Source organism: Chlorocebus sabaeus, chromosome 5 (genome assembly GCF_047675955.1).
Source record: "Chlorocebus sabaeus isolate Y175 chromosome 5, mChlSab1.0.hap1, whole genome shotgun sequence".
In the NCBI taxonomy this organism is placed as follows: domain Eukaryota; kingdom Metazoa; phylum Chordata; class Mammalia; order Primates; family Cercopithecidae; genus Chlorocebus; species Chlorocebus sabaeus.
Genome location: NC_132908.1, coordinates 18,267,659 through 18,286,946, shown reverse-complemented (window position 1 = coordinate 18,286,946; position 19,288 = coordinate 18,267,659). Strand labels below are relative to the sequence as shown.

At 42.8% G+C, this 19,288-nt stretch overlaps 1 protein-coding gene across 3 annotated transcripts in view; it reads right to left on the bottom strand.

The window, feature by feature from the left end:
* The window catches only part of IQCK (IQ motif containing K), a 138,004-nt gene that overhangs the window by 23,533 nt on the left and 95,183 nt on the right, over positions 1-19,288 (bottom strand). For all 3 annotated transcript variants that reach the window (XM_007987030.3, XM_073015212.1, XM_073015214.1), the window contains one exon: positions 6,566-6,677. In XM_007987030.3, the coding sequence (XP_007985221.2) occupies positions 6,566-6,677 (112 nt within the window). The remainder of the gene's footprint in view (positions 1-6,565; positions 6,678-19,288) is intronic.

The window sequence follows — 19,288 nt, the reverse complement described above, 5'->3', positions numbered from 1 at the left end:
CAGCATAGCCTGAGGTCACAAGCAGGTGGGGTGGCTAAGATGAGGTGTTCATCTTAAGAATAGCCTTTAAACCACAGGGAAATCCTAATCACTAGGATTTGTCATTGTAATCTAAATTAAAATTAGGGAAAAGAACTTTCTCCCATCTCCACCCTCTACTCCCGGCTTTCATGTTTTCCCTCTAGAAGGAAATATTGTTCTAAGAAACTTACTATATTCGGGAATAAAATGGTGTTCCGTATGTTATACAGTGTCCTCTTTATGAAAGAAAAATCAAATCTCAGCTCCAGGAATGTGTACTTCCAAGAAACTTACTTAATCTTGAGGACACAATAAACCATTAATGATCCTAGTTCCTTTATTGTTGTGGCTTCCAGGAAGCTCAGAGCCATATTTCTATTTATTATAGGAACATTTTTGAGGCCATGATGCATATTGTATAATGTATTAGGGAAGTTCTGAGTATTTCTTGAACAAATGGTTTGTCTTTTTTCTTATGGACACTGTGAATTTATGTAATAGATTCTATTTCCATCTTTACTTTGGTACGTTTTCCTAGGAAACTTCTACGTTGGTCAAAGGGTACAAACTTTCAGTTATAAGATGAATAAGTTCTGGGGATCTAATAAAAAGTATGGTAACCACAGTTAATAATACTGAATTGTTTATTTAAAAATTGATGAGAGAGCAGATTTTAAGTGTCCTCACCACACACATACACACACACAAATTGTAACTATGGGTGATGGATGTGTTCATTAATTTGATTGTAGTAATAATTACACAGTGTGTATGATACGGTTTGGCTCTGTGTCCCCACCCAAATTCATCTTGAATTGTAATCCCCACATTTGGAGGCAGGGATCTGGCGGGGGGTGACTGGATCATGGGGGAGATTTCCACCATACTGTTCTTATGATCATGAGTGAGTTCTCATGAGATCTGACGGTTTATGTTTGACAGCTCCCCCCTCACTCTCTCTCTCTCCTGCTGCCATATAAGACGTGTCTTGCTTCCCTTTTGCCTTCCGCCACGATTGTAAGTTTCCTGAGACCTCCCTAGCCGTGCAGAACTATGAGTCCATTAAACTTCTTTTCTTTATAAATAACCCAGTCTCAGGTATTCTTTATAGCAGTGTGAAAACGGACTAATACAGTGTACAAATCATCATGCTGCACACCTTGAATATATATAATTTTTATTTGTCAGCATAGGCCTTGAAATTAAGTATTTTACTTACAGCACTGAGTGGCTTTATTTTTTCCCCTAACCTTAATTATTCCTTAATTACCACATTTACCTAAAAATATCATATTGTGTGTATTTCTGTAACTACTAAAAACCACTCTTGGAATGAAGTAGGAAGTAAACAGTTAAGCAAACAAAAAGTAGACAATTCATTTCCTTTCACAGATCAACCAATCTCTCCCTCCAAGTCTCTGCCTTTTCTTCAAAACATTAAGAAGTGATAGTTATTTAGAGATTATTTCTGCATATGTAAAGAATACACACACAAACACATATATGATAAATTTATCTGATTATATATGATGTATATATATGAGTGTGCATATACATACACACACACACATGTAATTTAATCTGATGTTATGGGAATAATTTCTATGGTTTCTTTCTCCCTGCTCATACTAGATGTCCAAATGAAATATGGATATTCAATTACAAAGCACATTTGAAAACAAATACTATGTGAGGCTAAAAATATGCTATTAATCGAGACATGATTTTTTTTTTACTACATCTCAAAAATGACTTGGGCATCTTATTTTAAACTACATTGGCTGAAATTCTTACCATACACATTTTAAAATAATTCCTGCATCTGTCCTGATGGATAGAGACTTGAAGATAACTTCACACCACTTCCGTCCTAGAAGAAAATACTGTTTGGGACAGGCAACCTCTGACTCACTGTAACGTGAGACGGGCTATATATGACCATGATTCCACCACCCTGACAGCTGATGTGACTCTCCCTCAGACCTCCTGTCTGCCCAAGTTGCTCTAAGCTATGAACTTGGTAAAATCTATTTGTATTGTAAATGCCAGAGCACAATGTGGATAAAATGGCAACACCTTAAAAAGATACGCCTGTCTCCTGGATTTGTACATAGATGAGCTTTTTTTTTTTTTTAAATGAAGTTGAAAAACCATTTTCATTTGCAATCACCCCACTATTTTTATTGCAAGTCTAAAGGAGAACTAGCATGCTCTTAACATCCGCTTTCAAACTGCTTCACTGGAAGCCTTTGAGGTCATTGTAATTGAGGGGTCACCTTGGCTGGGGAGATTTATTTTGTAACCCCCCACACTATCCAGATTCATAAGGTTTAAAATAGGAAGTAACTCTAGCGCAGGAGCTTAATGAAATGATTCAACTCGGCAACAGTTAAAGGGAACAAGAAGTTCTGCTTCGCTTGATGTGCAGCAGGTTGTACTCTGCTTCTCATAATTCAGCCCCTAGCTGGAGGCTTCAGTCCATGAAAACATAAACAGCAAGCACCCTGAAGCCCAGATAGGAAATTGAACAGGTCGTATGTCATGTTCCAGAAGATTCCAAAGAAGTTGGGTCTGAGGGCAGAACCTAAAAGAATGTCTTAATGCTCTGCATCTATCCTCCAGGATGTGTTAGAACACTGGACAGAGACAGGGAAGTCCTGGGCCCAGCCCCAGGCTCTCCTCTGCTGTGCGACCTTGGGCAAGTCACTCAATCTTGCTGGAACTCAATTTCTTCATATGTAAAATGAAGCCCAGAGCTTCATCCCCTAAATATGTACAGACCACCTGCTCTGTGCCAGGCTCATGATGAGTAAGACAAACACGGTCCCTACATGAAAGCCCATGGAGCTTGGAGTCTATTGGAATAAATCAACACAAATATTTTAATAATACTATCATGACAATAACTCACATTTATGGGAACCATATGCCAGGACTTGTTCTAAAGATCATCATCTCTTGTAATCTTGTAATAACATCTGTATGAGATAGACACTATTATTATTATCTCATTACCATTTTGCACAAGGGAAAACTGAGGCTTCATGAAGTTCACTAGATCAGGGTTACATGGATAGAAGTGGTAGTCAGGATTCCAAGGGCAGGTCTGGCCAACTCCAAAGCCGGGTCCTTTACCTGTCCTTTCTGCTGTCCTGACTTCCTTCTTAACTGATCACAGACCTGGGGACAGACTTTAGAATTGGCTTGTTTGCCCAAAGGCCATTGCACGGTCTCAGCGTAAATAGGAACCTATCCATGGGGTTCACACTGGGGTATTTACCGAAGAGGTGTTTCTTGTTTGGAAAGCACAGCTCACTCCTTCCGGAGCCCTTGGAAGGTGGCACGGGAAGCCAGCAGCAGATGGTGGAAGTGGAATTGCTTCCACCAGCCTCTCCAGCCCCTCTGCTGCGGACTGGATAACGGCATGAACTCCAGGTCTACAGAGCGAGCCCAATCAGTCAATCAACCAACTGCAAATCAACTCCAAAGAATACAGACCAACAGAAAGAAACAGGAATGCTGCACTTTCCTCGACCTTTAAACTGATTATAGCCCTGATTGCCTTCCAGTTTTGAAGCCAAATGAAACTGCAGTTGTGCATGGAACAGAGGCCTGTGCTGAGCCAGCCAAACAGTAATAGCTCAAGCTGCTTCTTTATAAGGGCAGCTTAGACTGACAATTTGATGTGCTCCTACTCTGCACCAGGAACTTTCTGTTTATTGACTCGTTTAAAACTCACAGCTTCATTCATTCATTCATTCATTCATTCATTCATTCATTCGTTCACTTGATATTTATCTGCCACTCTCTTTGTACCAGGCACTGTACTAGGAGATAAACCAGGCAGACACATCACATCAGGAGGTACCATGATGTCAATGTGTCCTATTATTTCATGTAGGTTACATGCTAGTGGGGAAGACAATTGTCCAGTAAATAAATTTAGGTTGGTGCAAAAGTAATTGCATTTAATGTCATTATTTTTAATGGCAAAAACCGCAATTATTTTTGCACCAACCTAATAGCAGCTGTACAGTCAAGCATCAGCAGGACTTGGCCAGAGCTGAGAGCACAGGCCCAAAGGACTCCACATTTAAAGAAAGCACAAAACAACTGGGCCTCTCGCATCTCCTTAGGTTCTCCATCCTGGCTGAGCAATAGGCACAGGGGCTGATGCCCATAATCCCAGCACTTTGGGAGGCCAAGGAAGGAAGATCACTTGAGGTCAGGAGTTCAGGACCAGCCTGGCCAACATGGTGAAACCCCGTCTCTGCAAAAAATATGAAAATTAGCTGGGCATGGTGGCAAATGCCTTTAATCCCACCTACTTGGGAAGCTGAGGCATGAGAATCGCTTGAACCCCAGAGGTGGAGGTTACAGTGAGCCAAGATTATGCCACTGCACTCCAGCCTGGGTGACAGAGTGAGATCCTGTCTCAGAAAAAAAAAAAAAAAAAGAAAAGGAATAGAAAGTACAGAGTCCCAAGGTGAAGAAGGCATTGGCAAATTGCAAGAACAGAAAAGAGACTAGAGGGGCTGCAGTCCACTGAAGGAGGACGGGGACAGGGTAGGATGGGGAGGTTAGAGGACCCAAGGCATGATGGCCTATGGCCTGCTGAGGGATGTATGACTATTTTTTGTAGTTTCTCATAATCATAATCATAAAGTACTATGTGCTTATCTAAAAGATTCCAACAGTGTGGTTCCACCCCTCTGGTCCAAATTCTCAAAGGTAACTACCAATAATTTTTTTCCAGACTGTTTAGCATCTCTGTGGTTCCGTGCATATATATATACATTTATTTATTTATTTATTTATTTATTTTTTTTTGAGACGGAGTCTGGCTGCGTTGCCTAGGCTAGAGTGCAGTAGCACGATCTCAGCTCACTGCAACCTCTGCCTTCTAGGTTCAAGTAGCTGGGATTATAGGTGCCCACCACAAAGCCTGGAAAATTTTTGTATTTTTAGTAGAGACAGGGTTTCACTATGTTGGCCAGGCTGGTCTTGAATTTCTGACCTGAGGTGATCCACCTGCCTCAGGCTTCCAAAGTCCTAGGATTACAGACCATGCATATATTTTTTATATGAATAAAATCTTATAGTTCTGCAATTTAATTTTCTCCACTTGAAAACATATCAGGCCAGGCGCGGTGGCTCACACCTGTAATCCCAGTACTTTGGGAGGCTGAGGCGGGCAGATCACCTGAGGTCAGGAGTTTGAGACTAGCTTGGCCAATATGGATGGTGAAACTCCATCTCTACTAAAAGTACAAAAATTAGCCAGGCATGGTGGCATGTGCCTGTAATCCCACCTACTCAGGAGGCTGAGGCAGGCGAATTGCTTAACTCCGGGAGGCAGAGGTTGCAGTGAGCCAAGATCGAGCCACTGCACTCCTCCAGCTTGAGCGACAGAGCGAGATTCCATCTCAAAAAAAAAAAAAAAAAGAACATATCAGCCAGGCGTGCTGGCTCATGCCTGTAATCTCAGCACTTTGGGAGGCCGATGTGGGCAGATCACTTGAGGTCAGGAGTTCAAGCCTAGCCTGGCCAACATGGTGAAACCCTGTTTCTACTAAAAATACAAAAATTACCCAGGCATGATGGAGCATGCCTGTAATCCCAGCTACTCAGAAGGCTGAGGCTGGAGAATCATTTGAACCCAGAAGGCGGAGGTTGCAGTGAACCGAGATCGCACCACTGCACTCCAGCCTGGGCAAACAGAGTGAGACTCTGTCTCAAAAAAAAAAAAAAAAAAAAAAGAAGAAGATATTGGCTCATGAAATTATGGAGACTGAGAAGTCCCACAATCTGCCATTTGTAAGCCAGAGACCCAGGAAGTCCAGAGAACCAATAGTGTAGATTCTAGCCTGGGTTTGAAGGCCTGCAAGCCAGGAGCAGGAAGGGCAGGAGAGATCAAGGCCCCAGCTCACATGGCCAGGCAGAGTTCATGCAACCTTCCTCTACCTTTTTGTTCTATTTAGGCCCTTAACAGATCGGATGAAGCCCAGTGGGGAGGTCCATCTGCTTTATTCAGTCAATCAAATCAAATGCTAATCTCTCTGGAAACACCTTGACAGACAGACCCAGAAATAACGTTTAATCTGGGCATCTCACAGCCCAGTAAAGTCGACACATAAAATTAGCCATCGCAAAAGGGGAGAAGACAAGCATAAAATACCATTTGAGTTCAGACACACAATCAACAACTTAGAAGAATAACTATAACTATCCATCATACTGATAGACACTGCGTTTCCAAAATAATGGGTTATTCTTGATGTCTTGTAGCTTCAAAAATAGAAACCTGCAGACACAGGGAGACATTGAATTTGTCCCTGTGGGAGAGAAATGGCCCTGTAAATTATATCACATCACCTCTGTCATTGCACAGCAGAATCATAATATGCAGCCACTTCCCCCATGCACAAGTTGAGTTCCATGCAGACAAGGACCTTACAAAACCTCAGAGGGCCTCCTTCTTGAGCCTGGAATAAGAATCAGGCTTTTCTTGAATGAAGTAAGGACTGTGAATCCAGCAACTTACCTTTTTGTTCTTGCTTGGCCCAGAAAATTTTGACTCGCTGGTGAATGTACTTGGCCTCGCGCAGTTTCTTCTGCCACTGACGCAGTTCTTGAATCTCAGGATCACAGCGAACCTAGAAAATCCCAGTAAAACTTCAGTCCCTTTTCGACATACTTCTGTACACGAGCTTATTAACCCAGCATGGAAAATCCTTTACAAACCAATTGGATGTACTTTTGATTCTCAATGAATCATCGTCCTAAATGAATTATTGACACTCCTAGAGCTTACATCATATTTGAGCATAAATGAGGTTGTGTGAAGATTTGCTATAGTAACAGTAGGTTAAGAATGAGCAGGTCTGTGCTGTCCAACAGAAAGATAATGTGGCCACCACATTTGTAACTTTAAACTTCCTAGCTGGCATCTCATTTTAAAAAGTAAAAGCAAGCAGATAAAGATTATTTTTAAGAATTTATTTCACGACCGGGTGCAGTGGCTCAAGCCTGTAATCCCAGCACTTTGGGAGGCCGAGGCGGGTGGATCACAAGGTCAGGAGATCGAGACCAACCTGGCTAACACAGTGAAACCCTGTCTCTACTAAAAATACAAAAAATTAGCCGGCGTGCTGGTAGACACCCGTAGTCCCAGCTACTCGGGAGGCTGAGGCAGGAGAATGGCGTGAACCCGGGAGGCGGAGCTTGCAGTGAGCTGAGATGGCGCCACTGCACTCCAGCCTGGGAGACAGCAAGACTCCATCTCAAAAAAACAAAACAAAACAAAAAAACCACTTCATTTCAAGTGTTCAACAGACACATGTAGCTGGTGGTTACTACATAGAACAGCACAGTTCTAGGTTCACCACAGTTAATGCATTAACCACAGTTCTATTTAACACTGACTGCTTACTTCATACCAACTTTAGTGCTAGATGTTGAGATTAAAGAGATGAATAATAGTAATTGTAACAATAATTATTTTTATTTTTATTATAGCTTATGTTTCTTGAGCATTTATCTCCCAGGCATGGTTTGAGGTATCTCACAAATTTTATTTCATAGAGATAGAGTCTTGCCGTATTGCCCAGGCTGGTCTCAAACTCCTGGGCTCGAGCCTTGGCCTCCAAAATTGCTGGGATTACGGGTGAGAGCCACTGCGCCTGGCCAAATATTTTACAATTTTTTTTTTTTTTTTTTTTTTTTTTGAGACGGAGTTTTCGCTCTTGCTGCCCAGGCAGGAGTGCAATGGCACAATCTCAGCTCACTGCAACCTCCACCTCCCGGGTTCAAGCAATTCTCCTGCCTTAGCCTCCCAAGTAGCTGGAATTACAGGTGTGCACCACCAGGCCTGGCTAGTTTTGTATTTTTGGTAGAGACAGGGTTTCACCATGTTGGTCAGGCTGGTCTTGAACTCCTGACCTCAAGTGAACCATCTGCCTTGGCCTCCCAAAGTGCTGGGATTACAGGTATGAGCCACTGCTCCCGGCCTATTTTACAAATTTGACTCACTAAGCCACACTGATAAGGCAGGAATGGTTATCCCCATGTTACAGATGAGATAACTGAGTTTTAGTGGCTTGCCAAATCGTATTGGAAATGGTGGAGCTGGAATTAAAACTTGAATGGGGCCGGGTGCGGTGGCTCACGCCTGTAATCCCAGCACTTTGGGAGGCTGAGGTGGGCGGATCACAAGGTCAGGAGATCGAGACCATGGTGAAACCCCATCTCTACTAAAAATACAAAAAATTAGCCGGGTGTGGTAGCGGGCGCCTGTAGTCCCAGCTACTCAGGAGGCTGAGGCAGGAGAATGGCGTGAACCCGGGAGGCGGAGCTTGCAGTGAGCCGAGATCGCACCACTGCACTCTAGCCTGGGGGACAGAGCGAGATTCCGTCTCAAAAAAAAAAAAAAAAAACTTGAATGGATTAATTCCAGCTGCCCTTGAGAAAGTTCAAGTGTAGGAGGAGACACAGGAATAAGATCAATAAGGTATGGTAAGAGTAGGGAAATTGGTGAGTGCAAGAGAAAACAGAGAGGGCAACTAACCCAGCCTTGAAGAGGTCAGAAAACCCCTGCGCTGTTTTGAAGGATAAACTAGAGTTCGCCATGGGAAGAAGGCATGGAGTGTAATGGTGTTCCTGGGAGGGATACTGGCCTCTGCAAAAGGTGCAGAAGGGTGAAACAGTCTTGGATGATCCAGGAACTCCAAGGTGAGAAAGTAACAAAGGGCTCAGAAAGGCCACAGCCACTCACATCCTTCCTTTTCCTGATTCATCTTTCTACCTCTTCACTTGCCAGAGGAGCTGCATCTCACAAAGCAGATTCCAAGACTGGAAGGGAGTGATTTTATATATGTGGAAGTGTGTCAACCTTATCTTGAAAGATAAGTTAAAGTCACAAAAGAATGCTGCGAGACATACCAAGAAATGAGATCCAACATTTTCCAAAGAAGTCCCTGACTCAGCTCTCTAGATTAACTATTCAATAGGGCTACTTTGGGGGTTCCCCTTATTTCGGGGGTCCCGAATCCCCGCAGCCACAGGCTGGTACTGGTCCATGGCCTGTTAGGAACCAGGCAGTACAACAGAAGATGAGTGGCGAGTGAACAGGGAAGCTTCATCTGTATCTGCAGCCACTCCCTATTGCTCACATTACCACCTGAGCTCCACCTCCTGTCAGATCAGTGGCAGCATTAGATTCTCATAGGAGCATGAACCTTATTGTGAACTGCACATGTGAGGGATCTAGGCTGCGTGCTCCTTATGAGAATCCAACTAATGCCTGATGATCTGTCACCATCTCCCATCACCCCCCAGATGGGACCACATAGTTGCAGGAAAACAAGCTCAGGGTTGCCACTGATTCTACATGATGGTGAGTTGTATAATTACTTCATTACATATTATAATGTAATAATAATAGAAATAAAGTACACAATAAATGTAATGTGCTTGTATCATCCCAAAACCATCCCTCCACCTCAGTCCCCCATCCATGGAAAAACTGTTTTCCATGAAACTGGTCCCTGGTGCCAAAAAGGTTGGGGACCACTGTCTTAATCAGCTTATTTATTTATTTATTTTTAAGAAGGAGTCTCATTTTGCTGCCTAGGCTGGAGTGCAGTGGTATGATCTCACCTCACTGCAACCTCTGCCTCCTGGGTTCAAGCAATTCTCCTGCCTCAGCCTCACAAGTATCTGGGATTACAGGCATGCACCACCAGACCTGACTAATTTTTGTTGTTTTAGTAGAGACTGGGTTTTGCCACGTTGGCCAGGCTGGTCTCGAACTCCTGACCTCAGGTGGTCTGTCCACCTCGGCCTCCCGAGGTGCTGGCGTTACAGGCATGAGCCACTGCGCCCAGCCAGCTCCATTCATTTTAAATGAGGCAGCAACTGTGTATTCTGGAGGAACAGTTGCCTGAACTGGAATGAGCATGTAGAACTGGGGCAGTCACACTCCACATGCCCAGGTCAGTGCTTCCCTCTCTAGGTCATGGTCCCCTCCTGTCTCTCCAGGGACCCCAGGTGCCCAGAAGGGTGGCCTCCTTGCTCCTCCTCTCTTCTTAAAGTCACAACTCAGACCTGCTGGTCTGATAGTCAGGAACTACTGTCTCTCCTGCTGGGAGGGATGTAGGGCAATCTGAGGCAGAAATAGAAATCTGCCAGGCCTGCAGGACCCAGCATTTAAGAGAAACTGGTGAAGGGAGCACAGGGTGAGGACAGACCAGAGAGCCAGGCTTGTCTAAAGGCGTCGGCTGCTCCCCAGGCTGCTGACATGGGGATGCCACCAAGCCAGGGCTCGATCTCTTGCTTTTTCAGATCACCGCTAGATCTTGGGATGTCCTATCTTGGTCCCTGGGCTTCCTACCGTGGTCACTGCTATCCTTTGAGGGTGCCCAAGTCTGGGCTCCCAAGTTTCAACTTGCTCAAGTCACCCACACATCCACCATCTTAGGACACAAACACAGTCCCCAAAGGGCGAGACTGAGCCAGGTTTCACCATCAGCTACCTCCCAGCCCCAGAACTACCATTCCCTCTCGTCTCTCCCCTATTGATAGAGGGGCCACCTCTTCCAACTCTTTTAATAATTTTACATCAAAGAGCCTTGTTGTCCTTTCCTTCCACTGAAATTTTATCAGATTCACAAGTAACCTTAGTGATTTTTTTAAAATTTGGTCAAATACACATGGCATAAACTGTACCGTTTTAATCCTTCTGAAGTATACAGTTCAGCAGCATTAAGTCACACTTACAAAGTTATGTGACCATCACCATTCTCTTGTTGCAACACATTTTCATCAGGCCAAAAGGAAATCCCAGATTATTTAAGCAGTGAATTCCCATTCTCCCCTCCCCCTACCCCAGCCAATCATAGCCTCTCTGTGTCTTTAGATCCACATTCTCTCTGGATTTGCCTATTCTGGATATTTCCTACAAATGGAATCATATAATCATGTGTCCTTTGTGTCTGGATTCTTTCAGTCAGCATATCATATTTTAAGGTTTATCCAGATTGCAGCATGTATCAATACTTCATTCCTGAATGATATCTATCATATAAGTATGCCACATTTTTTTTTTTTTTTTTTTTTTTGAGACGGAGTCTCGCTCTGTAGCCCAGGCTGGAGTGCAGTGGCCAGATCTCAGCTCACTGCAAGCTCCGCCTCCCGGGTTTACACCATTCTCCTGCCTCAGCCTCCCGAGTAGCTGGGACTACAGGCGCCCGCCACCTCGCCCGGCTAGTTTTTTGTACTTTTTAGTAGAGACGGGGTTTCACTGTGTTAGCCAGGATGGTCTTGATCTCCTGACCTCGTGATCCGCCCGTCTCGGCCTCCCAAAGTGCTGGGATTACAGGCTTGAGTCACTGCCCGGCCTTTTTTTTTTTTTTTTTTTGGGGTGGGGGGACAGGGTCTCATTTGGTCACCCAGATTGTAGTGCAGTGATGCATGATCTTGGCTCACTGCAACCTCCACCTCCCAGGGTCAAGCAATTCTCTCACCTCAGCTGGGACTACAGGCACGCCACTGCACCCAGCTAATTTTAAAAATTTTTGCTTTTGCAGAGACAAAGTTTCACTATACTACCTAGGCTGGTCTCAAACTCCTGGATTCAAGCAATCCTCGTATCTCAGCCTCCCAAAGTACCTGGATTACAGGTGTGAGCCACTGAGCCCAGCACTTAATGGAACATTTGAGTTGTTTCTACCCTTTGGCTATTGGGAACAGGGCTGCTATGAACATTTGCATATGAGTTTTTGTTTGTTTATTTATTTATTTATTGAGATGGAGTCTCGCTCTGTTACCCAGGCTGGAGTGTAGCGGCATGATCTTGCCTCACTGCAACCTCCACTTTCAAGCCATTCTCCTGACTCAGCCTCCTGAGTAGCTGGGATTACAGGCACATGCTACCATGCCTGGCTAATTTTTTGTATTTTTAGTAGACACGGTTTTTCACCACGTTGGCCAGGCTGGTCTTAAACTCCTGGCCTCAGGTGATCCACCTGCCTTGGTCTCCCAGACTACTGGGATTACAGGAGAGTTTTTGTTTAAATACCTATTTTCAATTTGGAAGGGGAGCTATTGACCTAGAAGTCGAACTTCTGGGTCACATGGGTAATTTTACATTCAACTTATTGAGAAAACAAACTGGTTTTCACAGTGGCTGAATCATCTTATATTCTCACCAGCAATGAATGAGGGTTCTAATTGAACCACATTCTTGTCAACACTTGTTATTTTCCATTTTTTTATTTTAAATTTAAATTTCATTTTTTATTTAATTTAATTTTTTGAAATAGGGTCTCGCTTTTTTGCCCAGGCTGGTCTCAAACTCCTGGGCTCAAGTGATCCTCCCACCTCATTCTTCTAAGCAGCTGGGACTATAGGTGTGTACCACTGTGCCTGGCTCTGTTTGTTTTCACTATAGCCATCCTAGTAGATATGAAGTGGCATCTCATTGTGGTTTAAATTTGCACTTCTCTAATGTTTAACGACATCGAGCATCTTTTCAGGTGCTTGTTGGCTGTCTGTATATCTTCTTAGAGAAACGTCTATTCAAGGCCTTTGTCCGTTTTATTTGTTTACTTTTTTCTCCCTCCACTTCCCTTTGCCCTTTTGAAAAGTGGGTTGCTTGTCATTTTGTTGTTGAGTTGTAAGATTTTATTATATGTTTTGGACACTATACCCTTCTCAAATATATTATTTACAAGTATTTTCTGCCATTCTGTAGGTTGTCTTTTCACTCTCTTAATAGTGTCCTTTGATGTAAAAGGTTTTCAAATTTATCCTTTTTTTTTTTTTTTTTTTTTTTTTGGAGACAGTTTCCCTCTGGTGCCCAGGCTGGAGTGCAATGGCACAATTTTGGCTCACTGCAACCTCTGCCTCCTGGGTTCAAGTGATTCTTGTGACCGGGAACCAAGAGCATGATCTCAGCTCACTGCAACCTCCACCTCCCAGACTCAAGCAATTCTCCTGCTTCAGCCTTCTGAGTAGCTGGGACTACAGGCACCCGCCACCACGACCAGCTAATTTTTGTATTTTTAGTAGAGACGGGGTTTCACTACGTTGGCCAGGCTGGTCTCAAACTCCTGACCTCAAGTGATCTGCCAGCCTCAGCCTCTCAAAGTGTTGGAATTACAGGCATGAGCCAACACACTCAGCCCCTTGTGGAATTTGAAACAAAAGAATAAGCAGCAAAAGCTACCGTGATAGGTCCAGATCCACCAGTGGTGGGGAGCCCAGCCTTAACAGACTCACCATCATGGACATCCTTTAACGTTTCATCTCTCTGATCCTGTTCTTCTATAGCAAAGGCCTCCAACAGATTTTGATAACTAGGAAACTTGGGGAGAAACATTGGGATTGTGGTGATCTCAATCCCTTTCCTCCCAGAAAATTCTACATTTTTTATGCCAATTGATCCAATGCCACCCCAGAGCTTTACTCACCGAGAGGAATTTGGATGGATGGTCTTGTCAAACTCAAGAAAAATAAAGTCCTTCCTATTACTACTTCTTCCAGAGCATAGTGTGCCTTACTTGTTTTAAGAAAACAATTCAACCAATTTTTTCCTCCCAAATAAAGAAGATTGGTTGTTTTCAGCTAAACTTACAAATGGAAGTTTATCTTGCTTAATAAAAAGAACATACACAATTTATCTCTAAATATATATAAAAAACAGCCGGGCACGATGGCTCATGCCTGTAATCCCAGCACTTTGGGAGGTCGAGACGGGCAGATCACCTGAGGTCAGGAGTTCGAGACCACCCTGTCCAACATGGTGAAACGTCATCCCTACTAATAATACAAAAATTAAATGGGCGTCGTGGCACATGTCTGTAATCCCAGCTACTCAGGAGGCTGAGACAGGCAGATCACTTGAACCTAGGAGGCAGAGGTTGCAGTGAGCCAAGATCACACCATTGCACTCCAGCCTGAACGACAAGAGTGAAACTCCGTCTCAAAAAAAAAAAAAGAAAAATGTATATATGTAAAACATTATATACGTGTATACACACACACACAAAGTAGTGTGTCATGCAAATCTCAGAGAGGAAAATCAGCTCTATATTAATGTCACAGAACATGGGATAAGGCCCCAAACCTTTTTTTATTACAAACCAATGTTTTATAGTATTTCTTAAAGTCTTATAAGAATCAGGCATCCTAGACATCTCTGATCTGGGTAGGATGGGTTATCATATCTTACTAACCATAACTTTAACTGTGATCTCAGCAACCCAAACCCTCCTAGAGGCGAAGGGCGGGGGAGGAGGCAAACAAGGGATTAACCCCAACTTTCCCACAGGCTCGTGTTTATCGGGATCTAAGCACACAAGAATCCCCATACTTCTGGACCACGACAACTGATAACCTTCATGAGCATAAGCCCAGTGGATCTTCTGAATCATTAAAGGAAGGTCTAGTTACAATCAGCAACTTGACTATGTTTTATCACAGTCAAATTATTTCTTTACAATTGGTTTACCCTTAATGTTTGGAAGGACATACAAGGTGGGTTCGTCATCAGGGACTATCACTTTTTAGACCATGTTTTTCTGGACTGGATTGTTTGGGATATTTACAATGAGCATGTATTGTTTTAGGAATACAAGAAGTGTTTACATTTTTAAGTTAACAGGTTCTGAGAGGCAAATAAAAGTCCTTTAACTTATAAATAAATAATTAATTTTTCCTATAATCGTTTGACTCTCCATTACCTAAATACTCAACAAAACACAGAAGCACCCATTTCCCCATCATTCTGGAAGCCCTGCAGTTGTTCATAGGCTTCTGCTGACCAGTTTAGCATGATTTTGCTCTGTCTGGCCAGAGACCCTTTCATCTTTTCCTTAATTTCCTTCATTTTGAAGGGAGGACTGCTATTTACCCATGGAGAATACAGCAGCCGTGTTAGTTCATTACCAGGGAAGCCTGGATCTCTAGAGAAGGCTTTTGTGAGCCCTGGGGAAAGCACGCACCCATTGAACTGGGCTAATCCCAGTCATTATCATCATGATTAGGGAATCAATTTCAATGGCAGTGGTTGTGCCAATCAGCAAAAACCATAGAGTGCAGTTTAATGTTTAACACATAAACAATTTCATTGCCAAACAAAGCCTCCCTTACTTTGTTTCTACTTTTATTTCAAAAAAGCTTTCTTTTATTTTTAAAAATTACTGTGTGGAGTCCATTTGCTCCTCCAAGACGGGAACATAAATAGGGTATACGTTATTTATGTTAGTTTTTTAAAAAAAATGCCCGTGATACCATCAGATTCTCCTAATTATAGATTACCCTGATGGAAGCCAGTACAGGGTACCATATTGGTTTTAAAAGCCAACCCTGGATCCGATAGCCTGAGGCTGAATCTCAGCTCCACAAATTACAAACTGAGGAGCCTTGGGCGGGTTCCTTAAACTCCTTGAGCCTCACTGTTCTCACCTGTAAAACGGGATAATAAAAATATTTTTTCATTGGGTTGGTGTGAAAATAAGGTGAGATAATACATGCAAAGTGCTAAACCAGTGTCATTACACATAGCAAGCTCTCACTGTTAGCAATTTCTTAAATCAATTGCTAAAGCACTGAGAATAATCTGGATTCAGCTCTGAGGCTGAATCTTACAAGTGCTATTAATACATGGAACTGGCTGAGGGGCCAGTGATTCAGAAAACTGAAAACAAGGCTCCTCCCAAGGGTTTACAAAGTGTTGAATATATAAATGATTTCATAATTTTATAATTTTAGGCATTAGCCAGACAGCAGAAAAAGTGTTGGCCAGGCGCGGTGGCTCATGCCTGTGTAATCCCAACACTTTGGGAGGCTGAGGCGGGTGGATCACCTGAGGTCAGGAGTTCAAGACCAGCCTGGCCAACATGGTGAAACTTCATCTCTACTAAAAATAGAAAAATTAGCTGGGCGTGGTGGCACGCACCTGTAATCCCAGCTACTTGGTAGGCTGAGGTGGGAGAATCGCTTGAACCCGGGAGGCGGAGGTTGCAGTGAGCCGAGATTGCGTCACTGCACTCCAGTCTGGGTGACAGAGACAGACTCCATCTCAAAAAAAAAAAAAAAAAGAAGTGTTGCTGTGAGGTTGTGGTTGCAGGCAGAGAAGAGGAGGGAGACTGTTGCCTGGGACTCTGAAGTTACCCATTGTAGATATAGACTTCTAAATTCCTCAGTTGTTTTCTCTAATTCTTGGCAAAACAGACAAAAACCTAGCAACAGCCTGGATGACTGAGGATGATTCCCAGGGCTTTTTCTAATTGCTCTGGAGGAAGGCAGTTCATATATTACAGTTGCTGGAAAGAAGCTGGGGAAATAACATAATGGTCAGGCCTCTTCAGTCATGTTCACAAGAGTGAACCACCGACTTGGTGTGAGATGCCTCATAGAAGGTTCTTAATACATCTTTGCTAATGATGTGACATACTGATGATTATACTGAAGGATTTTATACTCAAGAAAAGCAGATTTCAACATAAAGGAAATATATGTTTGCAAAATCTTTTTCAATGACCTTATATTAACAAAATATTCAGAGTTTATAACTCTCTTGAATTCAACTTTATAAGGAAGCTTTGTGATTTCTCCTTAGATCTTTGGCAAAATGAAACAAAACAAAAGCTAGTTTTTCATTCTGGTGATTATTAGTGTTCCTTACTGTCTTAAGGATCTAATGTTTGTTTTTGGTTTTTGAGACAGGATCTTGCTCTGTTGTCCAGGCTGGAATGCAGTGGCGCAGTCGTGGCTCACTGCAGCCTGAAACTCCTGGGCTCAAGGGATCCTCCCACCTCAGCCTCCCATGTAGCTGGGACTACAGGCACAAACCACCATGCCTAGTTTTGTTTTTTTGTTTTTGTTTCTCATTGTAGAGATGGGGTCTCACTATGCTGCCTAGGCTGGTCTTGAACCCCTGGGCTCAAGCAGTCATCTCACCTCTACCTCCTAAAATGCTGGGATTATCAGCATAAGCCACTGCGCCTGACCTTTAAGGATCTAATTTGTAAAAGCTGTAGATATCACCTATTCCCTGGTATTGTGGAAGTGTTAGCTATTCTACTGCGGAAGGACAGTAGTCTTCTTAGAGTTACTTGGGGCTTTCAGGGACATTTAGAAGTGTGTTCTAGAGCAGGATTTTTCAGTCTGTTGTGTCATATTAGTGAATGGTAAATTCAGTTGGGTGGCTGGTGAATGACATTAAAAAATATGATCAAATGGAAAACAGAGAAAATGATAATTATTCCTTTATCATTAAGGACCCTCTCTAGGCCAGGCGTAGTGACTCATGCCTATAATCCCAGCACTTCAGGACGGTGAGGTAGCTGGATCACTTGAGCACAGGAGTTCGAGACCAGCCTGGGCATTTTAGTGAGACTTCAGCTCTACAAAAAAGCTAAATTTTAGCCAAGTGTGGTGGTGCATGCCTGTTGTTCCAGCTACCCGGCAGGCTGAGGTGGGAGGATTGCTTGAGCCCAAAAGGTAGAGGGTGCAGTCAGCGTGACTGCACCATGGCACTCCGAGCTGGGCAGCAGAGTGAGATCCTGTCTCAAAAAAAAAAAAAAAAAAAAAAAGGACCCTCTTTATTCCTAACATGTTCTGCTTAAGTCTATTTATCTGATCTTAATATTGCTATATCACTTTTCTTTTGGTTAGTATCTGTGTTGTCAATCTTTCCCCATCTCATTATTTCCAGTCATTCTGGGTCATTTTATGTGCCTATACCTCCAGCATAGAGGCAGATTTCTTTTTTTAATTCAATCTGAAAACCAGAGAAGACTTCATTCTATTTACATTTATTGAGATTAGTGATATGTTTATATTTATGTCTCTCACCTGTTTTTTGTCATAATTGTGTCTTTTTCTATCCTGCTTTCTATTTCATTGAATTTTCTGCATTCTACTTGTTTCCTTCTACTGATGTATTAGTTCACATTCTATTTCTTTTCTTTTCTTTTCTTCTTGAGATGGAGTTTCTCATCACCCGGGCTGGAGTGCGATGGCGTGATCTTGGCTCACTACAACTTCTTCCTCCCGGGTTCAAGTGATTCTGTCTCAGCCTCCTGAGTAGCTGGGATTACAGGTGCCCGCCACCATGCCCGGCTAATTTTTGTGGGGTTTTTTTGTTTTTTTTTTTGAGATGGAGTTTTGCTTTTGTTACCCAGGTTGAAGTGCAATGGCACGATCTCAGCTCACTGCAACCTCTGTCTCCCGGGTTTAAGCAATTCTCCTGCCTCAGCCTCCCGAGTAGTTGGGATTATAGTTACCCGCCACCATGCCCAGCTAATTTTTTTATATTTTTAGTAGAGACGGGATTTCACCATGTTGGCCAGGCTAGTCTCAAACTCCTGACCTCAAGGGATCCGCCCACCCTGGCTTCCCAAAGTGCTGGGATTACAGGTATGAGCCACCACGCCCAGCCCTAATTGTTTTCTTTAATGTGTTGTTATAATGCAATAAACGATTTAAAGAAAAAAAAAAAAAAGGCTGCCCAGCCTCCTCCCAAACACCACAAGGACTTTAAAATGCTTAACTCCAACCTTCCAATTCTCAACTTTTATATTATTGTTATCTAGGATTTTAGTTTCCCCTAATTTACTTCTCATTGGCTAATAACTATTTAGATTTATCAGCTTCCTCATTCACCATTGTTTCTTGCATCCCACTTCTTCCTAGTGGGTTCAGTCTCCTTCTAGCTGAAGTATATCATTTACTAGTTCTTTCAATGAGAGATGTGTTTTTAAGTGCCTTTGTTTATAGCCCTTGCTCTTGAATGGTAATTGAGTGGGCACATAATTCTAGGTTGAATATTTTCTTGTCTGGATTAGAAGATATTACACTTCCCTGTCTTCTGGCATCTACTGCTGCTGATTGGAAGTCTATAATCAGTCTCATTGTTTTCTTTTGTAGGTAATCTCTCCTTTAAGATAGCTTGCAGGCTTCTTTGCATAGTTTCACCATGAAGCATTTTGGTATTGTTTTGTCCTTATTTATCTAGTTCAAGATTCAGAGCAAGACTCCGTCTCAAAAAAAAAAAAAAAAAAAAAAAAATTTATGTTTCTTCAACTTTGGAATATTGTCACTCAATATCTCTATGAATATTGCTCCTCCCCCATTCATTCTATTGTTTCCCCTCTGGAATTCCTAGTAGACTTAGGTTGGACCTTCTCATTCTGTCCTTGTCTCTTAACTGCTTTTCCACATTTCCTATCCCTATCTTTCTACTGCATTTTATCTCCCAGAT